At 43.0% G+C, this 22080-nt stretch overlaps 1 protein-coding gene across 1 annotated transcript; it reads right to left on the bottom strand.

The window, feature by feature from the left end:
- Nucleotides 1–8446: 8446 nt before the first annotated feature.
- On the bottom strand, nucleotides 8447–9561 carry LOC101781295 (ethylene-responsive transcription factor ERF024). Its single transcript, XM_004978949.3, has one exon. The coding sequence runs from the start codon at nucleotides 9404–9406 to the stop codon at nucleotides 8816–8818; it is 591 nt and encodes a 196-aa protein (XP_004979006.1). The 5' UTR covers nucleotides 9407–9561; the 3' UTR covers nucleotides 8447–8815.
- Between the last annotated feature and the right edge of the window lie 12519 nt (nucleotides 9562–22080).

The raw sequence follows: 22080 nt of genomic DNA, 5'->3' as shown, positions 1-22080 counted from the left end.
CCTAGTAGAGTTGGTATCAGTTAAGTTATCCTTTGTTAAGATAATACCCATTTTCATCAAAGGAAAATATTCACCTTTAAATGGTTCTTTAGCTTCAATTTATTAATGAATAGAGTACCTTGGTTAATTAGATACTGATACTTAGACCATGCTGTAAATTTGTTATTGTTATGTCTATGCAATTCCCATGTAAAATTATTTCTTCCATCAGAAGCTGGTGAGTGCCTATTTTAGCTAAAAGGTTACGTGGAGCAGTCAATTTATCTAACCAAAACTCTTCTAAACGATATATTTAATGGCATTTGGTGCCACGGTTACCTGAATACTATATTATATAGGTTGGATAAATGCTTGTTAAGTGGTTTAGAGCCTGCCCATGTATTCTCTCAGAACCTAGTTTCGGATTCATCTTTTGTCATGAAGTTCCGCAACCTCGAAACTCTATAGCGATGTAGAGATTTAGAAGTGTACCCAATTTTGTTCGATGCACTGCCGCGAGGAGCATGCTTAATCCCCGATTTCTTCTTGTCCATCACTGCGTGAATGTGAAGATTGCATATAGAAAGTCAGTTACGAATGCAGAAAAAAAGTAAATGGTGCAAAACTTGTCAAGATTAAAGTCACGCAAAAGATTCGTGGCAAATAAAAACTACCAACCATCAAAGAACTATAAATTAATGACTCCAGCTCTATCTCAGGTGAAGAAGCAGGATTTTATGGCTCCGTCTCATCCTGATAGGAAAATATTTTATTGAACAGCTCCTCCTAGTTTCCTCTATTGGTTTTTTAACCCTCACTTTTCTTTTTCTCCCCTCTTTTTTCTCCCACCAAGACTCTGCTCCCCGCCGTCGTACTGCTCCCCGCGCCTCGCCCTATCTCGTGAAATTTAAAGTGGAGCCTGTCTCTTTAAAATCTTCTTAAGTTCTGTTAGGATCCACCATCTAAACTTTATCTGCTAAAATTTAGCTGCTAGGGAACTAAACGGGGCAGCTAAAATTCAGCTAAACTTTAGCTAGAGACTAAAATGTGCACAATTCCTTTAGCTGTTGCAATCCAGCTAAACCCAGCTAAAATATATTTAAAGATGAAATTGCCCCTCATCCTCATTGTTAGCTCAGAGGACGCTTGCATATACTATTTTATAGACAGAATGATGGAATGACTCGCTCCTAACCCCACAACCATATATTCATAGAGTACTCTAATGTGCTTCTAAATCGTAGGCTCATTAGAACTCTAATCTGTCATGGATCAATATCCCTTTGGCCAGCTATGGATCCAATACGAATTGTTTTATGATCTCCTCTTAGTCACATAACCAATAATTTCCTACTTGTCACTACTGCACCGACCCTCATACATGCTGATGCGAAAACCTCATTCGTGCCGATGCTGTAACCGCTACCACGGGGCCAATACAAATGGTGGTAGGTTATTCGTGCCGGTGTCAGAACTGACACGAATAACTCGCTTAACATGAAGGTGTATTTTTCCACCGGTTAGAATATGTTAATATTCTAATCGGCTTTCACTGACTGCCGGTACGATTCAGTAGCTAATTTTACCAGTGATTGTTAGCGCAGATGCATATGAGGTTACTAGTCCTAGTGGTGTCTAGTTAGGCCGCCACATTTATTAATCTACAACTACCGATGTCTATTAGCGCCTATAGAATACTGTCAAGGTAGCCAAAAAATCTGTTTTCCATTTGATGCATAATTAGTACCGCATTATTATGAACGAATTACACAAATAACAAATGCATATTCAAAGGAATATGCACGTGTATGTGCTAGATGTTCATAACAACAACATATTACTCTCATCAACTGAATAGAACATTAACCGAACAGATTAAATCTAGAGTCAACACATACACATCAACTGAACAGAATGCAATAGAATTCAACACATACACATCAACTGAACAGAATTCAACACATACATCAACATACAACATAAATATAGCTTAGTCATAGTTCATGCATGAACTGAAACTACTGAAATAAATGAACACACAACCTAGCGTAGTTCATCGTGATTATAACTAACAGAACAAAAAAGCCTAACAGGGCAAAAGGGCAATTTGTTCATAATGTACGCTCCGGCGCTTACATCATCAAGAAGTATGCAACTGGCAGCGGCGCTTACATCGTCGCCACCGCACCGGTAGAACCTCTATCGTCCCGAGAGGTTAAATAGTTTGGCAACATTATATATCGAGAAGAAATTGTGGATGAGATTGACATCAACCCTATCATAAGTGACTTTGCATCGAGAAATGTTAGAAAAAACTTTTAAGGTAATATGTATAAATAATTTAGTGTGAATATTGTTTTTAGATACATTTAAGTATTTATTAGTAACATTTCGTATATATTTGTATAATATTTATATTAAAGCGTCTTGAATTTTACTTTCGTTTCGAGTCTTCCAAATCTTAGGACTGGCCTTGTGGATAGGGAGGATGGGACAAAGTGTTTAGGCAGGAATGTTGTCCAGGAGAGGAGACAGGAAAAAGAAAGGTGCGGCTGAGGGGGAAACGTACGTGAATTGGAAACGGACAGAACCATCGAGAGTCAGTTACAGTTCACACGAATTGCTGTAGCGCCATCAAACTTGGTAAAAAAACAAACGTAACTCTTTGATCCTAAATCAACAATGCATATGGGTAGTTAAACGGATAGCATTCGATGAGAGCTGCGCATGTGCGCTGTCTGATCGCGAATCCGAGCAACGCATGAAAAAGTCAACTTTTAACCTCCGTTTACAATAGCCGGTCAACCAGGCAAGATTTTAGGTATTCCGCCTTACAAAGCGTAAGTTTACACTTTTACGTTTTTGGGTGTTACAGTCACCTTGTTTGCTCAGCTAGAAGATCAAGCTGAATTAACTTTTAGCTGAAGTGATGATGCAAGTGGAGCCCATGACCAACTTCGATCTGGGCCTCAAAGCCCATCTGCAACTAGGCTCAATTGCTTGCAAAGTTTCGGTCAGTCTCCAGCAGAGTCCATACACTACTAGAGATTTGAAGTTTTGGACGATTTCTTTGATTCCTTCATTGAGTATATGTTTTGAATTTGTAAATTTCGTGCTGCTAAGTTGAGGATGACCACATTTGTCTTTTCATTTTTGCGGAAAGTTTCATTGGCTCAGGTTAGAGTGACACTCTGTTTCTCCACCTGTTGTCGCGGCAGCTTGTCTACCTTTTTGTTATTGTGTCAAAATAGGGAACAGAATAATGGTTGGCTGGTCAAACTAAGTGGTAATTGCATGTTGCAACTGTTGGTTTCTAAATAGATTTTAGTCTAGGTCATTTCGTTGGATCGTTTAACAACGTTATCTTCTCTTAATAAATAAAATACGTGTTCAAAGAGTGCACATTCTCTAAACAAAGTTGAGCCAAAAGTTGTTCGATTGATAACTCACAATAAGACATGCACACATATCTCAACTAAATCAAAGGATGGCTTTACGGCTACTATAAAAAACGATTTGGAGACACGCCCTTTTTTCTCCTAGGGCTGCCCAAAATGCAACTCACTGCTAAAAAAGGAGCAGGTTACTGTAGCTCGTAGACCACCTTTGGAGACGCATTTGTAGAGCCAGGTCACAGGACCAAATGATCACGGCATAACCCATCCCTGCAAATGGGTTTTAACAGGAGAGAATAAGTTACACGCTCTGCAAATAGTTATTTTTAGCTGCGAAAAGTAGGAGTAGGTAATGTAACCGCTCCTGTAAATTTCTTTCCACCCACCCCTGTACAGATTTTCCGCAGCAGTGGATGAACTGTGGTTCAATCATCGCCCAATAAAAAGCTAGGCTAAACCGTACGTACAAGTTCCAACCGGCCATGGTATGGTGCGTGCTTCTGGGCTGCCGATCGACCACAGTGCATTACTGCATACCAACATCCACACTGCACACACTGGTCACCATCAAACGAGCACGGAATGTCATATATCCCAGATTACAGGAATGGTTGGCCGTCGAACCCGAGAGGATCCGATGACCACCGGAAAGGAGATTCGCCTCCCTCCACCGGTGGCGATCGATCCGGTGGAAGGCGACGTTCCGGTGAGCCTTTCATCTGTTTCTTTTCTCAGGTGTTCTGTACTCTGCACTCACTTTTGCCCTACTCGATCACTTTGAGTGCGCCAGTCTGTACTCCAACCACTACGATCGATCGTCAGAGAGCGAGAGCGAATCTGAACAAACGATCTCCGGAAGGTGATCGCTGCTCTTGTTTAATGAGGGCGGGAGAGTGGGGTTAGTTGTTTAATCAGATTCGATGCCCGCCATGTGTTGGTGTCTCGTGCTGCAACGACGACCGTGTCCTGAGTGTGTGTGTGTTTTGGTCGCGGGGATCAGCAGCAAGACGAGTTCCTGCCCTTGTGTTGTGCCACACAGTGGGAGACCGATTTGCTCGATGTTCCTTACTCCCTGGACGGATTACAAAGCCCTATTTCCTATCTGCTTCGTACTGCCTGCCATAGGAAATGTAAGGCCATTAGGATACATGATCGTCCAAAGGGTGACATTTTTTTTACAAACAATAAAACTTTTGTCGACTGCCGTCGAATGAAGATCGAATTTGTTGTGGGAATCCCAACAATTTTGTTACTTCTCCGATCCTCAACCTACATATATGTCTGCATCTTCAGTAAAAAAAAAAGAAAGAAAGAGAAAAGGTGTCCATTTCTACCAATAACATCGTGAACAAAAAAAAAAGAAAACCCCAGCTCTTCTTCCACGTTGTTCAATTGGGTGCTGTCTATTTGTCATCTTACTGTCGACAATGCCTTGAAAGTATGCTCTACCTAGATGACATGTCAGAAGGAACCGCAACTCTTTTCTGGTGACTAACCTTTCTTTGTTGCCTTTGTTGATCTTGAGCTTTCAGTCTTGAGCGAAAACGCGGCTGGACGGACTGTCATATCACATATGTCCAGGACACACTATAGGATATGTTGGCTATGAAATGGACATATTATTTATTATATTAACCGTCGAATGCTGCTGATAATGTGACATCATCGTGATCAGATACGTGTCGAAGTGAGATGAAGTTGGTTATCGCATTCGTAGACGTAAATTGTATATCGTCAGCTTTGGTTTCTCCATAACAAAATTATGCGTACCGCTGGTTAACCTATATATAACTCAATAAGAATACGTCACCATCTTAATTTTAAGGCAAAAGGTTTATCTCACCCAAGTGAAATACGGCCTTTCCTCACTCGATTTTTTCCTCACCGGGATTTGAGCTCCTGCGAGCAGCTACAGCGAGATTAGGGGGTTCGGGAGTTAGGGTTTCGAGGTTTCCGGGATTAGAGTTTCGGGGTTGCTAGGGTTGGAAACTCACCGGCGGCCTTAGAGGGAGGGCCAGCGGCGGGAGGCTGGCCCGGCAGAGGTGGCGGTCGTGGGGGCGCTGCCGGCGGGGCAGTGGTGGAGGGCGGTGCCAGGACGGGGGCGATGTAGCCGATGGCGGTGGTGGTAGGGGCACGGTGGTCGAGATGGCGGTGCGTTGCTGGAGACGGAGAGGGCGGCGGCGAACGGCGGGGGCGGAGGAGGGAGGAGGGAGGGGCGGTGGTGGGAGGGTGGGTCTCGCTGGTGCCGGGGACGGCGCCGGTGAGGCAGCGGGGAGGAGGCAGTGGGCGGCGTCAAGTGGAGGCGAGTGGATAAGGTTGGGTAACCGGTGAAGGAGATAAAGGAGGAGACTAGTTCGATCTCGTCCATCGATCTAGGATCGTATGGTCAAAAAATCGAGTGAGGGAAGGATTATTTTTACTCAGGTGAAGGATAGATGCTCCCCTTCTAATTTAATTTAGTCTACGCTACGCGTACGTGCTTCTGAATATCTCAGATCATGGTCTTAGCCTCGCAGTCACAGGGAAAGGATGATTCCGAATTATCTCATTAGCTTAGTAAAACATGAAAATTAAAGTATCGTTCCACTAGTTCATTTGCAATAAAGAACTTCCCTAATATAATGTGATGCTTACATACTCTCTTAATGAGTTAATGTGCAGCGATGGATCCACGATTTTGGACTTAGGTGTAGTTTGTAGTATAGCACTACTGTTCCATAAAAAAACAAAACCATCCATGATGTCAAATAACGAAGCAGAAATATTTGGTCCTACATCAAATAATTTGTTCTATAGTGTGTTAGCGAGAAAAAAACAACGACCTTTTCGTCTCCAGGCATGCTAAAATCCAATTGAAAAGTTCATTTTGCTATCTTCAATTTTGGCAAAATGTCAGAATTGTACCTTTGGAAATGAAGGATGGCATGGGATGGTAAACTGTAGGACGAAATTTATGTAGTTGACTTCTGCACAACTTGCTTGATTGCTCATAATTACATGAGCTTCAATTGATCCCCAGAAAATAATCTCAAATACATGTACACCCTTTTTCAGATAAAAAAAAGGGAAACAAATGGGCAACTTGGCTGGCCTTTGCATATAGATCACACTTGTGTTAAGCTGGAAAATATGCATGCAGACGAACCCATGCTTGTTCAATGCAACCCTTGTTGTTGCATGCCATCACCTCGTGGCCTTTGCCACTGCCCATGCAAATAAATGTGCTTGGGTCCAAGTTTGCTCTGCAAACTGTTAGTCCTATATTTATTTGGAGAAGCCGATAAATGTTGTTGTTGTTGTCTAGTGCATTGTGGTTTATCCATCAGTAGTGGTTTCATACAAGTTTTCACAGCTTTTATAGCTAGAACATTAAAGGACATGCGCATGATTTCGTACAAATTGCAAAGAACATCAAATAAATTCGCAAAAGAAAGAGGAAAAAGAGAACATCAAATAAATTCGCATAAGAAAAAGGAAAAGGGGAATATCAAAGAAAGAATAGGAGGGAGAAGAGAAAACAGGAGGGGAGAAAGGAAAACTGTTGAGAGAAAAAGTTGAATAGCCCAGCTGCCAAATGATAAGGTGATGAAGGCAACGTCTTCTCCGCATGTCACACACACAAAAAGCAAGTACGACCTTACGTGTTCTTCTATATATATATTTCCCATCACCACCAAGAATGTCAGCAAGACATCGACATAAGTCCTGCAACGCGTTAGGTCGTTCCATTTGAGGGTTTTGTGTTAGTTTAAGTTGTCAACGGGTGTTGTTTGCTTCATGTTGTTGGTAGAGTTTTTGTAGCTAGTCGATGTTTACGTTGTTGTTTTCCTTATTCAATCCCTTGGGGTGTTCGCCTAGGTATCAATATAGCCATAGGGAGCCATATATAGGGGCCAATGCCCCCCTCCGGCCAGCAATGCAAATTCCCACCATAAGTTTCAAATTTTGACTAAATTCCTGTATTAGCGAGCGAGGTTAACAGCAATTAATCATCGGCCATCAGCACGCACATGATTACCCATATATGAACAGTGGAACACGATCGAATGATTAAGCCGTCGTCAGCACAACAGTAATGACCAGATGCACGTACGCCTCATGATTGATGCCTGCCCGCCCGATTAAGAGCCTTGCATTGCTCCATCACCGTAGTAGTGCAATAATTCCCAGGGCGATCGAGGAGACACGGCGATCTCGCTGCCCGATTCCGTGAGCTGAACCTGGACGAACCCGTGGGTCGTCAGCCTCTCCTTTTTACGTCACGGCGCTGGCGCAGGTGCGTGTACGAAGCGGCCGGATGAATCGTACGGGCGTTTGGGGTTGGGTGGGTCCCAGGATATCTGACACTGTCGTTGGAGGTATCAGCATCAGGAAACTTCAGGCTCATGTTCCTCTGATACACGTCAAGCCTTTTATATGGATTCCTCGTTTGGTATGCACACAAGAATCTGTTTTGTTTTGTTTTGTTTTGAATGCATATCCACACAAAGACGCGTACAGCATTCTTTAGGCTCTTGTTTTTGTTTGATTCTATCAATGATTGAACTTCTGATACTGTGGTTTGTTACTTCGAGTTGAAATTTAGATGTGGTGGAAATAAATTAAAAGACCTTTCTATGGTAGTTAAAACCATTGTCATCAACAAATTTCTTTATGAACAAATACACGACAAACGGGTGAGTGAAGTTATGTCTCAAGATTGTGCCGATGCCCACCGGAACAGCACCCATTCATGACTGACAATGGGTTAAACTTGTAGGACCCTGCATCTTGCTACTGCAGAAAACAAATTGTACAGAGCCTCCTGCTAAGTGAGTTTGTTTATTGTAAATGGAATCACATAGAAGAGGTGAATGCAGGACGAAACTTAGGAGGCATTTGGGTGGGCTTATCCCAAAATGGCTTCACCGGTGAAGCTAAAGTCGGTGAAGTCAAAAATACTAGCTTCGTCTGAATGGCTTCTAATTCATTTTAACCCGGCTTACAAAATGGATTTCACGCTATAGTGCCTTAAATTAGCGTCAAAATCATAAAACAAAACACTTGCTCTCTGCGGTAAAAGGCTACAATTATGTCTCTTCATTTCTTTTGCAGTCATATATATATTTTTGCAATTGCAATTGAACTTCTCATCCATGACAAAAAACAGAAAGAATTACACATCATACTTATTGTTTTTACCCACGTGAATTGCACGTGCTGGCTAGCTAGACCTTTTGCTAACTACCAAGAAATTGCACACTGACACAGGACCAGAGATGCCCAGAAACAAAGAAGAGAATCATCAGAACATTCTTAACCATGATTATGCTCTCTAGAATACCTCATTAATCTATATGTATTTTGGGAAGATTAATCCATATGGATTTCTAGTATTTCATCACACCTCTTAAAACCAAAGGATGTGAAGAAGATGCATCAGCTGGGTGGTGGGCCCGGGATTAGCAGTGCCAGACAGGTAGGTCCCAGAGGTTGCCCTGGGCCCACTCGTCATTGTCCGCCGCATTGCCCTCCCATACAGGCGGGGCCATGAGCATGGCCTCGGCCAGCTCAGCCCACATCTTGGGCGACTCGGGCGCCAGCTCGTCGGTTCCGAGCAGGACGTCCCAGGCCACGTCGTCGCCGAGCAGCAGGTCCGGGCTGCCGGCGCTGCCGCAGCTGTCGCCGTCGCCGCCGCCGCCGCCGCCACCGGCCAGCATTACGAGGTCGGGCCGGAACCGGACCTGCGCGGCGGCCTCGAGCGCCGCGGCGCGGATGTCGTCGGGCTCGGCGGTGGCCGGGCGGCGGAAGTGGTGGACAAGCGCCGGGAAGTTGAGCCGGGCCTCGCGGCCGCGGAGGTGGAGCGCGGCGACGTCGTGCGCCACCGCCGCCATCTCCGGGGACTCGAAGCTGCCCAGCCAGATGCGCGTCTTCTTGCCGGGCTCCCTGATCTCCGACACCCACTTGCCCCACTTCCTCTTCCTCACGCCCCGGTACTGCCCGGCGACGTCGCCTGCCGCCACGCCGGCGGCATTATCAATCACCACCTCCATTGTTATTGCAGTGACCAACCGAGCAAGCTTGTTCTTCCTCCTCTAGCTAGTTTCTTGCCAGGAGCTGAAGTTGCAGTGACCGAGCTTGAGCTATGTCAACAAGGTTAGTGAGATGAGAGAGAGAGAGTTGGTGTTGGGATTGGGAGGTGCATGTGTGGATGTATATATAGGGAGAAGGGAGAGATGAGGAGAGAGAGAGGGAGGGAGTGAGGTGTGAAGGAGTGAAGATGAGAGAGAGGGGGGGAGGTGTCGTTGAAAGCGCGCGCATGGGTGCATGCATGGGAAGGAGGAGGACAAGCGAGGTGATGTTTGAGCTGGGTGGAGACAGCTGGAGCCTGATACGTGTCCCTTTCCGAATTTCTTTTTTGTTCATATATATATTTATATATATGGGTGTTGGGATATAAATAAAGTTTTAGAGAGAGAGGGGAGGAAGATTGTGCTGATGCATTATCCACCGGCAGAAGGATATCATCAGTCATCAGAGATGTTGGTTTGCTTTAGCAGGGGAGGGGAGCTTCCTGGATAGTGCAAACGTCTTAATTTGGAGGCTAGCTCGCTTGGATGTATGTACTCCGTACTTGTCATTCTTAAGATTTGTGGCACCTGAATTTTATACGTTGGTTTGGAGCTATATGGAAAGTTGGGTTTCGCAGTGTGGCTATCTGAACATCTGTACTTATTTTGAACTCGAAATATTTCTGTTTGGCGTCTTAGTAACAATTGTTCGTTCATGGATTTGGAATTCAGGGAACAGTGCCAATTGCCTGGTGACAAGTAACATTGGTGGAAAACTCACCTTTAGTCCCGGTTGGAGAGACGCGTAGGTCTCAAAAATCCAACCGGAACTAACCACTCGGGACAAAAGGCCCCCATCTTTAGTCCCGAGTCATTCACTCAGTACTAAAGACCCCCAATCGAGACTAAAGGTTCCAAAAAATAAAAAAAATGGGACCGCCCGCGCCGCCCGCCCACCCGCCTGGAAGAATGGGAGAGAAGGAGAGAAAGATAAGGAAGAGGATAAGGTGCCTGGAAGAATAGGAGAGGCTCGGTCGCCCGGCTGCTTGCGCGAGATATAGGAGAGGAGGAGAAGATAAGGTGGAGAAAGAGGGGGCCGCATGTAAAGAGGGCGTGTTACCAACCGGGACTAAATGTCCCACCAGATTCCATCATTATTCCTAACCATTACAGCCAGGACTAAAGGGGCTTTTAGTCCCGATTGATATTACTGACCGGGACTAAAGAGCCCCCATCGGAGTTGGTTTTTGACCCGGGACTAAAAGCCCTTTAGTCCCGGGTTCAAAAATAACCGAGAAAAAAAACATTGGATGGAAGGTCCCTTTTCTACCAATGTAACATCCCTTCTCCAAGGGCGCCTCCTCCCTAGTCAAAGTTATAATAAATGGGAACTCTTAACATGAATCTAGAAACTCAACTACTATACCTTGAACTCAAATTAGATAGCTCTTGAAAAAGTAACTTTAATCATGAAATAGAAAAAGGTTTAAACACAGCAGCACCGTACCCAACGAACAGGGATAAGCAGTGCCAATTTTTATTTGTGATATTTGTCGCCGATTACCAGTAATTACTGATCTTATCAGCAAGCTCTGATAAGAAAATCATGTCCAGATATACAGCATGTAGTCTCAGTAAATTTGTCAAATTTGATATGGCTTTTCTTATTTTCAGTACAATTTTATCCGGAAATTGAATTTATGTGCCAATATTTTCCAATTACCGTTGATATATCGTCTAACTGGCCTTATCAGCCAGCAGAATTAGTTTAACAACTCATAGAGTCAACCCTGGTTGTTAGTAACAACCCAATCAATATGGCACATATATATGAATTCTTGTTTTGCAGGAACAAAAAAGCTGGAATTCTTTGAGCTGCACTAATTTCCCTTCATAAACAACATAACTATACAAATAAATAAAATGTTATGTCTAGGTAACAGTATTTGGATCGCACATCTGGTTGAATTTTGAGTGGCTCTCCATCAAACGAGGAGGCAATACTTAATATTGAGATGCACAAGGCAACGTGACATTTTGACCACGCGCACGCACCGAAAACACACATCAACTTTTGGCTGTCCAAAGAAACCTTTTGTGGCACTCTCAACACAGCTGTAAATACAGTAGCATCAGCAATTTAAAAACCTCTCAAGATACCAACACAAGATGTGGTTTCACTCACCAATCAACACGTGTCAGGCCAGTGGCCCTCCACGTCACCCAGCACCATCCCCGATTCTCGTATGCTTGTATTTTCACGTGTTCTTATTTGACAAACACGTAGCGGAGTCAATCTTCACCGGATTCTCAGGTGGTACTATACGCGACTTGGAACAAGAAAATGCACATCGTCAGATGACTGAAAATCTTTAAATTATGCATATTTTGCATAACACATGGCAAACCTAGTATAGGATCCAAGAGAAACGTACCAGCTGATCCTTCAGGAGTTCAGGGTCATTATCCCCAAAATCCGTTTCTCAAACTGATAGAGATGGGCAACTTTTCTCTCGTACGGAGTAATATAGTTCGATGGGCATTTGATAATAAGCTCAGTTTAATCTCAGGTAGAAGCTCACAATCTAGGTAGAACTCCTCAACCGGGAAGAATTTGCTCATCCTCACATGACTGGAAACCTTATAAGCTCAACTAATATTGATTTCAGATAACATGTGGCAAACCAAAGATGTAAAAGTTGAGCTGTAATCACATCCTCGGCACATCTCGAGAATCCATGTTTCATAATGTAACTTTTGTCTTAAAAATTTGATATATTTAGTTACATATGAATTCGATTTCGATCCTTCCAAAGGATTGCAAGCTTTAAGTATTGTGTGTGATCCTGAGGATCTTGCTGGTGGAGACCCATATCTAGTTAGAGAGGTGAACAGTGTTCAACACAGAAAAAAGGGCTGTCACCATCACGTACGTCGTTGCGGCCACACGCATGGGTGTTTGGTGCTGTGGAGAGGCTGGCTTGCATTATGCAGGTAGGAGGAGCTAGCAGTGGCTAGCCAAATTCATGAAGAAAGCGAGAAGGCATGGGGAGAGACAGAAATCAAGTGAAACGACAAAAGGAGGAGGCTGCTGTTGAGGCGACACGTGGCATCATGGTTTGACCGTAGCCTTGGTTTTGTCCGTACGCCTCCCCACCGCCGGTGTGGGCCACGGGCAGGAGAGCCAAGAGCCATGTGTGTGTGTGTTTTCACATTGACCAGCGCACGGGGGTACCGGTAGCTCCCAAACTTGGCTCAGAATACACTTAAACGCAGTTTAACAGATTTCAACTTCCAACTTTGGCGTAAAGTCTTTTTTTATCGGAATTTTTTTTAGTTTGGAGCGGGACTTCTAGGTGATTGTCAAATACTATGAGAGTAGTCACCCCTCCCCCATCAATTTTTGTTTTTAAATACATGACACTTAATGCAAAACTAATTAATTTATTTGCAGAGGGAGTGCCTCTTATCTAGCGTGAAGCACCGAATGGCCAAAACTATATCTATTTCCAAAAATCTAGTATGTTTTCTTATAGTTTCTCGAGGGAAGCTATCATCAGACATTCAAGATAATACTCCCTCTGTTTGGAGTTATAAGGCTATTTTGTTTTGTTAGCACAAAGATTTGGCCGGTAATTACTCTACTAATATTTTTTTATGTGATAAGATTGTTGAATGAAGCCAATTACATCACCTTTTCGTTTACATAATTATGACTGGAGGGTAAAAATGAACTCTGAGTGTGTGCAAAAACCTTGCAAATAACCTTAGTAAATTTGAATTTTTTTTTTATGAATAGCATACATGTAACTAACTACATTTATGAATAACATGTAAGACCTTGTAAAGATTGAATCAAATGGATAGTTATTTTCCGAATTTTGCTTAACCACCATTTTTTACGGCCTACTTAAATTTTGGTTGAGATAAGGTACAACGTGTTGCTTTCTTATGTATCAAAACAAACTATGGTTTCTGTTGCAATTGAGGAAACACATTAGAATAATCAGCTATTTCGGTAATAAGAAATTTTAATGAGGTTATAATAGTAACACTACAAACAATGCAAGTGTGTATCTAAACTCTAAAGTTTTAGTCTTGGGCATCTGGATAAACTTTATTTTTACAAAAGACGCCCTAGACACCTTATACCTAATTTATATTAAGGAATACAAGAAGAGAAAATTATATTCAAATTTTATAAATTCTTCTTTTCCACATAGATCCCAAACATAGCCACTTTTTGTTGTTCCCTGTCACAATCATCCTGCCATTAGTGTGTAACTGACAGAGAACCAAGCAAAATCTGGATGAATCCCAATCGCACGGTGGCTTTTGAACACGGTAATAGTTGGCAAGCCACAATACAACCCTCTCAGAACATCATTCACCAGCACTGCCCTCTAGTCCTCATTCTACCTCTCAAGCGAGCCACATGTAGGAACACTAGTATAGAACTTACCTTCCATCCAACCTTTTTTATCCCGGTTGACTTTGGACCTAGGATCCAGGTCAAAAATGAGCCACCGACGGGGGAAGCTTTAGTCCCGGTTGGAAAGACCAACCGGGACTAAAGCTACCCCTTAAAGTTATGGTTGTAACAGCTAAAAAATCTAGCACCGACAGTGGGAGCCTGTTGGAAATTTCAACCGGGACAAAAACCCCCTAGTCCCGGTTGGTAATTCCAATCGGGACAAAAGATTTAGTTCCGGTTGGTGTCTTTTGTCCCGGTTGGAGTTACCAACCAGGACAAAAGGCGGGGGGGGGGGGGGGCTTTTGTTCCGATTGGAATTTCCAACTGGGACAAAAGCTCCTTGCCTATAGATTCCCCCTTTTCCTCCCCGAGCCTGAGCTACTCCACCAGACCGAGAGCTTCTTCCTCCTCCTCCACGGCGAGCAAGCAACCTTAGGGAGGCGCTGCCTGATTTTTTTTCCTCATTTCCGTGAGGATTTCGCTCATCCAAAGTGTTGTAAAGGTTAGCTACTTCATCCTCCCTTCATTCATTGTTATTATGCTTTGTTTTATGCTTTAGAGATAGAGAAAAATAAGTTTTTTTTAGAATGAGGGACAATGGAGAGGATTTTTATTTATACATGTTTTTAGCTAGAATTTGATGGATAGCTTGTTTGTTATATATGATTCATATTAGGTAAAGAACTTGATCAATATTAGGTATGAGAAAAATTAGATTAAATGTGTTTTTAATATTTAGTCATTGCAATAAAATTAAGGTAATTTTGTAGGTGTAAGAAATAGAATTTGTTCATTACTATAATTTTTCTTTCTTTGATCAATGATTTATTTATCTCATGTTTATTGCAAGGACTAAATATTATAAATACATTTACTCTATTTTTTCCCCTACCTAATATTGATCAAGTTCTTTATCTAATACGAAGCCCTATGTTTATTTTTCATGTAATACGACGCAGATGGACCGGCAATGGATGTACCACCTCCGCTCCTTCAATCCTAGAGAATAGTATCTACACATGGCATGAATGTGATTACACTATTCTCTGGTATTGGTGGAGCGGAGGTGGCTCTTCATTCTCTGGTATTGGAGGAACATTCTAAAGAGCTGGTTCCTCTGCTCCTCCAGTACCAGAGAACAGTGTCTGCACATGGCATGAATGTGCTTACACTATTCTCTGGTACTGGAGGAACGGAGGTGGCTCTCCATACACTTCGTAGAAGATTGAGTCATGTGCAGAGATGGCTTGGAGGGCGAACATTCTACTATGTTGTACCATTATTTTAGGATAATTGACTATGTGAAGTCCACCATGGAGCGTCTGTAATCTTTAGTGTATATGTATGTTTATTGTCTTGTTCCAGAATTCTAGCATTTTTCTTTTTGTCGACCTAGTGAATGTTATGAATGTTGATTGGTGTAATTTTCATGTGAATTGTTTTTATCTTTATGAAGGTTGATTGGTGTAAATTATCAATATTGATCAAGTTCTTTATCTAATACGAAGACCTATGTCTAATTCTCACATAATAATTTATTTATCTCATGCTTATTGCAAGGACTAAATATTATAAACACATTTACTCTATTTTTTCCTACCTAATATTAATCAAATCTTTATCTAATATGAAGATCTATGTTCATTTCTCACGTAATAATTTATTTATCTCATGTTTATTGCAAGACTAAATATTATAAACACATTTCTATATTTTTCTCTTTCATCTAATATGAAACCCTATGTCCATTTCTTACATAATACGATGCAGATGGACCGGCAATGGATGTATAACGTGGACAGACGGACCAAGGAGTTTGTTGATGGCTTGCATTATTTTCTCGAAGTGGCCAAAGCCAACAAGCCAAAGAGGGGATTTATATGTTGTCCATGCTTCCAAGGCAGTAACAAAAAAGACTACTCTTCATGGGGACTGTTCACAGCCACTTGTTTAGATACGGTTTCATGCCTAACTATTTGGTTTGGACCAAGCGCGATGAAAGAGGGGTTATAATGGAAGACGGTGAAGAAGGGGAGGATGATAACAACATTCCGGACTGGACTGCAGGCCAAGCTTTTGTAGATACTACAATGGGCGAGGCTGATGAAGAAAGAGTTTGCAGAAGACGGCCCTATTGATGATCTTGGTCAGGTGGTACAGGATGCACAGAGAGCCTGCGGAACTGAGAAGGAATCAAAAAAGTTGCAGCACATGATAGATGATCATAAAAAATTGTTGTACCTAGATTGCAAGCAGGGATATAAAAAAATGGGTACCACACTGGAAATGCTGCAATGGAAGGCAAAAAATAGTATGTCCGATAAAGTATTTTAGGGGATATTAAAAATTGTAAAGAACATTCTTGCCGAGAATAATGAATTGCCGTCCACAACATATGAAGCTAAACAGGTTGTTTGGCCTCTGGGATTGGAGGTTCAGAAGATACACGCATGCCCTAATTATTGTATCCTCTATCATGGTGATGAATACGAGAAATTGGATGCTTTTCTGGTGTGCGGAGCGCTGCGGTATAAGATCAGGCGAGATGATCCTGATGATGTCGAGGGGCAGCCTCCTAAGAAGAGAGTTCTCGTGAAGGTGATGTGGTATTTCCCTATAATACCATATTTGAAGCGTTTCAGAAATAATGCCAATGCTAAGTTGATGGGATGGCACAAAAAAAACGTAAGCAAGATGAGATGCTAAGACATCCCACGGATGGGGTCCAGTGGAGATCAATTGATAGAGCATTCTCGGACTTCGAAAGTGATGCAAGAAACATAAGATTTGGTTTAAGTACTGATGGATTCAATCCATTTGGTGAGTTGAGTACTAGTCATAGTACTTGGCCTGTGACCCTATGTATGTTCAACCTTCCTCCTTGAATGTGCATGAAGCGGAAGTTCATTATGATGCTGGTGCTTATCCAAGATCCAAAACAACTCAGCAACGACATTAACATGTACCTATGACCGTTGGTTGATGAACTTTTACTGTGCTGGAAGGAAGAAATTGTACGTGTGTGGGATGAGGATAAACAATAGAGTTTTGATCTACGAGCATTGTTGTTCGTAACCATCAATGATTGGCCTATGCTGAGTAACCTTTTAGGATAGACAAACAAGGGATATGAGGCTTGCACCCACTGTTTCGATGACATAGATAGCATGTATTTGAAAAGGTTGTGTATATGGGCCATCGTCGATTTCTTCTTACTAACCACCCGTTAAGAAAGAAAGAAAGAAAGAAAGGGATGCATTTCAAAGGGGCGTCAGACCATCGTAAAAAACCTGCACACCGTAATGGAAAGCGTGTATTTGAGATGATAAAGGATGTAAGGGTAGTCTTTGGAAAGGGTCTTGGTAGCGAACCTATTCCAAACAACGATAATGGATGTGCACCCATGTGGAAGAAGAAGTCTATATTTGGGGTTCCAACATCACGCCACGAGGGGAGGCTACAGGGAATGGGCACCCTTGGAAGGAAATCAAGTTTGAGCAATGATAGTGATTTGTTCCATAAAGCACACTTCACTGTTTTGCAACAATCATTCTTGAAATATGAAGTTTGCACATTTTGTACATTCTATAACATGAATATTTCATGGCTTGTTTTTTTCCCACTAAAGTGCTTGAGACATGAACAAGGCAGTAATTCATGTGGATACTACGTTTGTCAGCACATGAACTGTTTTGTGCGGGACAAGGTGATATCGTCGGAAAATATGCATGTACGTAAAATAAAACTATTAATAATTAATTGAAGGTGACATTGTCGGGAAATATACATCTACGTAAAATAAAACTATTAATAATTAATTGTTTTGTACCTCCTTATATTTAATTGTTGGTGTAATATTGACATATTTCCAAATTACAGATGATGCAAATTAGAGAAGAACTCTTGGAGAAGGAATGGCTTTTGGTAATCCAAGAAGGTCTTATAGGATTTCTGATGGACGAGGTGATAAATCCCGTTGGAGAATTTTATTACGATGGATATTCAATAGCCAAATCGAGCAACACCATGACGGAAGGATCCTAAGAATGAAGAGGACAAATTATTGTATATATAGTAATTGTATAAATACTAGTTTGATGTGTATAATATACTAAGAATTCTGTATATATATATATATATATATATATATATATATATATATATTACTATCATGAAATATATGTACGATTTGCATACAATACGAGCATATACGTGTAAGTAGTGTACGCTAAGGATGTATATATATGTGAAGCAAAAATTAGTATTAATATGGAACAAAATGTAAAAAAAAGTCTTAGGGGGGTACGTGCATGTGCATGCATGTACCCCCTTTAGTCCCGGTTCGTAAACCAACCAGGACTAAAGGGGCGCATGCTTGCGTCTATGTAGCAGCCCCTTTAGTCCCGGGTGAATCAACCGGGACTAAAGACAGCCCCTTTTGTCTCGAGTAGATAGTCCCAGTTGGAATTTTAGGATCTATGACCCTATTCAACTGAGACTAAAGGTGGGTTTTTCATCGGTGGGAGTCGAAGTGGAAATCCCACTGGTAGAAAACGGACCTTTAGTTCCGATTGGAAGGAGTCAAATCTCCTGAAAAGCCATCCACGATTAAATGTTCGAGACAAAAAGGGGGTCCTTTAGTCCCAGGTCATCCACCCGAGACTAAAGGCCCCGTTTAGTTCCGGTTGGTGTTACCAACCAGGACTAAAGAATTTTGAAAATAAAATAAAAAAAGCCCACGCCCGTCGATCGGCCACCGACCCGGCCTCCGCCCGTCCCGCTCTGCTTCCCCCGCGCCTGGCCTCTGCCCGTCCCGCTCTGCTTTCCCCGCACGCCCCCTTCCCGTCGCGCTGCCTCCACCTCGGCTCCCCCGCGTGCCACCTCCGGCCCGCCGCCACCCCGCCCCGCCACCTCGGCTCCCCTGCGCGCCGTTTCCGACCCATCGCCATCCCGCCCCACCCCGCGGCCACCTCGGCTCCGCGCGCCCGGCCACCCGCCTGCGTGGGAAGAAGAGAGGATAAGGAAGGAGATCAGGATAAGGAAGAAGGAGAGAGGGAGGAGAGGAGGAGCTGTGGACCTATGGGTGCAAGAAGAGAGGAAGAAGGAGAGAAGGAGATAGCGTACCTGTGCGCTGTGCGGCGAAGGACCGCCGATTTAATGTGGAGAGAGTCTGAGAGAGAAAGATCGAGGAGGTGGAGGGCGTGTGGAATGAGGGGACGACCCTTTTCTACCGGTTGGAAACACCAACCAGGACCTTTGGTGTTTCCAACCGGGACTAAAATATTAATCCCGGTTGGAAACACCAATCGAGATTAAAGAGGGGTCTTCCCTGGTTGGAAACACCAACCGGGATTAAAGGGGGGACCTTTAGTCCCGGTTGGTGTTTACAACCGGGAGAAAAGGTCCGTCAGGGCCACTAGCCTTTACAACTAGGACTAAATAGGCTCTTTAGTCCCGGTTGATGAGCCCACCGCCAGTTTCTGAGTTTTAGTCCCGGTTGGTGAACCTTTAGTCACGGGCTAAATATTAACCGGGATAAAAGGGGTGGATGGAAGGTCAGTTCTCCACCAGTGTCCATCCCTATGCAAGATTGAGTAAATTTTTTATTTTATTTCTAAAAATAGTCTTCATCAATATATGGTGAAGGTGATTGCGGATATTTTGTGGGTCTAAGCCCTGCAAATCTATAAGGACAGCAAGGAGTCGATCTTGTGGGCGCACATATATTGCACGTAGGTCCGATCATGTCGAAGCATAGCCTGGATGCCGCAGTTTTGTACTCCCAATAATTCTATATTATTTTATTTATAAATTAATGAGTATTAAGTAGCTAGGATGGAATCATGGAAACCTCCGGACGCTGCATGAACTGTGGAAGCAATAAAAACTCACAAACGATTAAATGGGAGCAGTACTTCTGGAACATTTTCTGTAGCATGGATCCTTTAGGAGTTTGATATGATCTACCCAGCTACAACCTGAATTTCGGATCTAAAAGACTTATTATTGGAGACATCTGCAATTATGTATAGTAGAATTTCATAAAATTGAATCCAACATTTACAGGGAGATTAATTCAAAGCTAGGAAGCACACGAACTTTTACAAAACTTCCTGTGACATATCTCTATTTGGTGACGCAAACTTCACAAAACATTCCACAGGAATTTCATACATAGGGAAAACTCTTACAAAGGTTACTATGGCCTTTTTTTTATTTTGTAACACAAGCTTCACAAAGCATTCCACATGAATTTCATATACAGGAAAAAATAAACCATAAATACTACTCCCTCTATTTAAAATTGTAGGTCATTTTAGCTTTTCTAAATACGTAAGTTTTGCTATGCAGCTAGATATAAGTATGTTTAGATACATAGCAAAATATATATATCTAGAAAAGGCAAAATGACCTACATTTTGGAATGGAACGGAGCTACTCCCAAAACAACACACTATCAAGCTGATAAACCACAGTACTCCAGAAATGCCGTCCCAATGTAACAGTAGTCTTACTAATGGCTTGCTACTATGCATCGAACGCGCGCTGCATGCATGCATGTAAAGAAATGCAGATGGACAGGGGCGTACGGAGGAACCAGTGCCTCGGCATGGCGAAGCCAGGCCACACATGCGCCGCCGCGTGCGGCGGCACTGCACTGCCGGCCGCTGCCAGGGCGCCGCGCCGCCCGGCCGGCCGGATCGTCGCTGATCATCAGGCGCCGCGTGGGTCCACATCCCAGGGGACGGCACACTGTCTCAGAGAGAGTAGCTAGGCCCCGCGCGGCAGTGAATGCTTCGATCTCCTCACTCATCATCAGCTGACGATCCAGGTGTTATGGCTGGCCGATGAAGGAGGAGGAAGAGCTGTGGCCTGTCACCTGTGGGTGTTAATGGCGCTGGGCCTCAATGCCAGCTTGGATCGGGTGTGCTCTGCATGCTCTGATGCATCAGCCATCCATCGGCCATGCACGCGCTCGTGCATGCATCTGCCGAGAGATCTTCGATCGAGCTGCAGGCCTGCAGGGGGGTAGTTGAGGTTTCCGGCAATCATCGATCGGCGTTCATTCATCGGCGCCTGCGCGACGCGACTGTGCGTACACTACTGTACTGCCTGCCCTGATGGGGTTGGCTGCCTGCTGTTTTTCTGTCGTCATGTTTCAGAAGTCAGAGCTGGGCAGCCATGGCGATGCAATAGAAGCTGCCGGGCCATTCCGTTTTATTTTCTTTTCGTGAGGGAGTCGATTTAGTTTTTGTCAACTCCTATGATGTATTGAGGTACTACGGTGTTAGTTCTTGCCTTCTTGGCAGTGGATTGATTATTTGATCATCGAGGAAGGCCAATTTTATTCTCCTAGCTAATAATCTGGCAATTTAGGTGATGCCGACGTACGTCAAAAAAAACAAGAAAAGAAAAGATGGAAAGGGGTAGCACAACACTTGCTAAATGTTTAAAGAACGACAAACAGCATTTGCCATGAAGGTTACAGCTTAATTAAATACAACTCCAATTAAGTTTTCTTATGAACCATGTATGATGTATAGCTTATGTGTATGACTCGGAACATAACCTTTTGTTGTTGATTAATTTTACTTCTTTTTTCCCCTTTTTGTGTGATTCCGATTTCAAGCACATCCTGCATACCTGCCAGACTGGCAGCACTGTTTGTTCTTTCTAAGCACCGTACCGTCGCAAGATAACATTTCACAAAACAATCTCTTCTAGAAGATACTGTCGGAAGGCAATGCAACTTTTCTTTGGAAAAAAAAAAGATAAGTTGGAATGTAACCTTAATGTTTTCTTGAATTGAAAGATGTGCACATGCGTGTGTAAGATCTCACATGATTTTGACATACTTTTAGGTGGTATGTGCGCCTCCAATATGTGGGACGAAATCAGATGATGACAGAACGCTTTACTGCCACAAAAGCGTATCTTTCAGAGGTGATGGACTGATAGCTAATGGTTCGACGATGTCAGCATGCATCAGCAAGAGGAACTATCCCAAATAACAAATGAGAAAAATGTATTGGATCGACAGGAAAGAACCGGTATCGGTGTCCAAATCGTTCACCCATCTCAGGTTCGCTCAGGATTTTAAATTTTGATCTCAGCTTTTTTTTCAAGCCTCACCAAAATTCATGAAATTTCGATCGAAATTTAGGTGTGGATCTTTCGGTGA

Source organism: Setaria italica, chromosome VIII (genome assembly GCF_000263155.2).
Source record: "Setaria italica strain Yugu1 chromosome VIII, Setaria_italica_v2.0, whole genome shotgun sequence".
NCBI classification, from domain to species: Eukaryota; Viridiplantae; Streptophyta; class Magnoliopsida; order Poales; family Poaceae; genus Setaria; species Setaria italica.
This window is presented reverse-complemented; position numbering and strand designations above follow the sequence as displayed.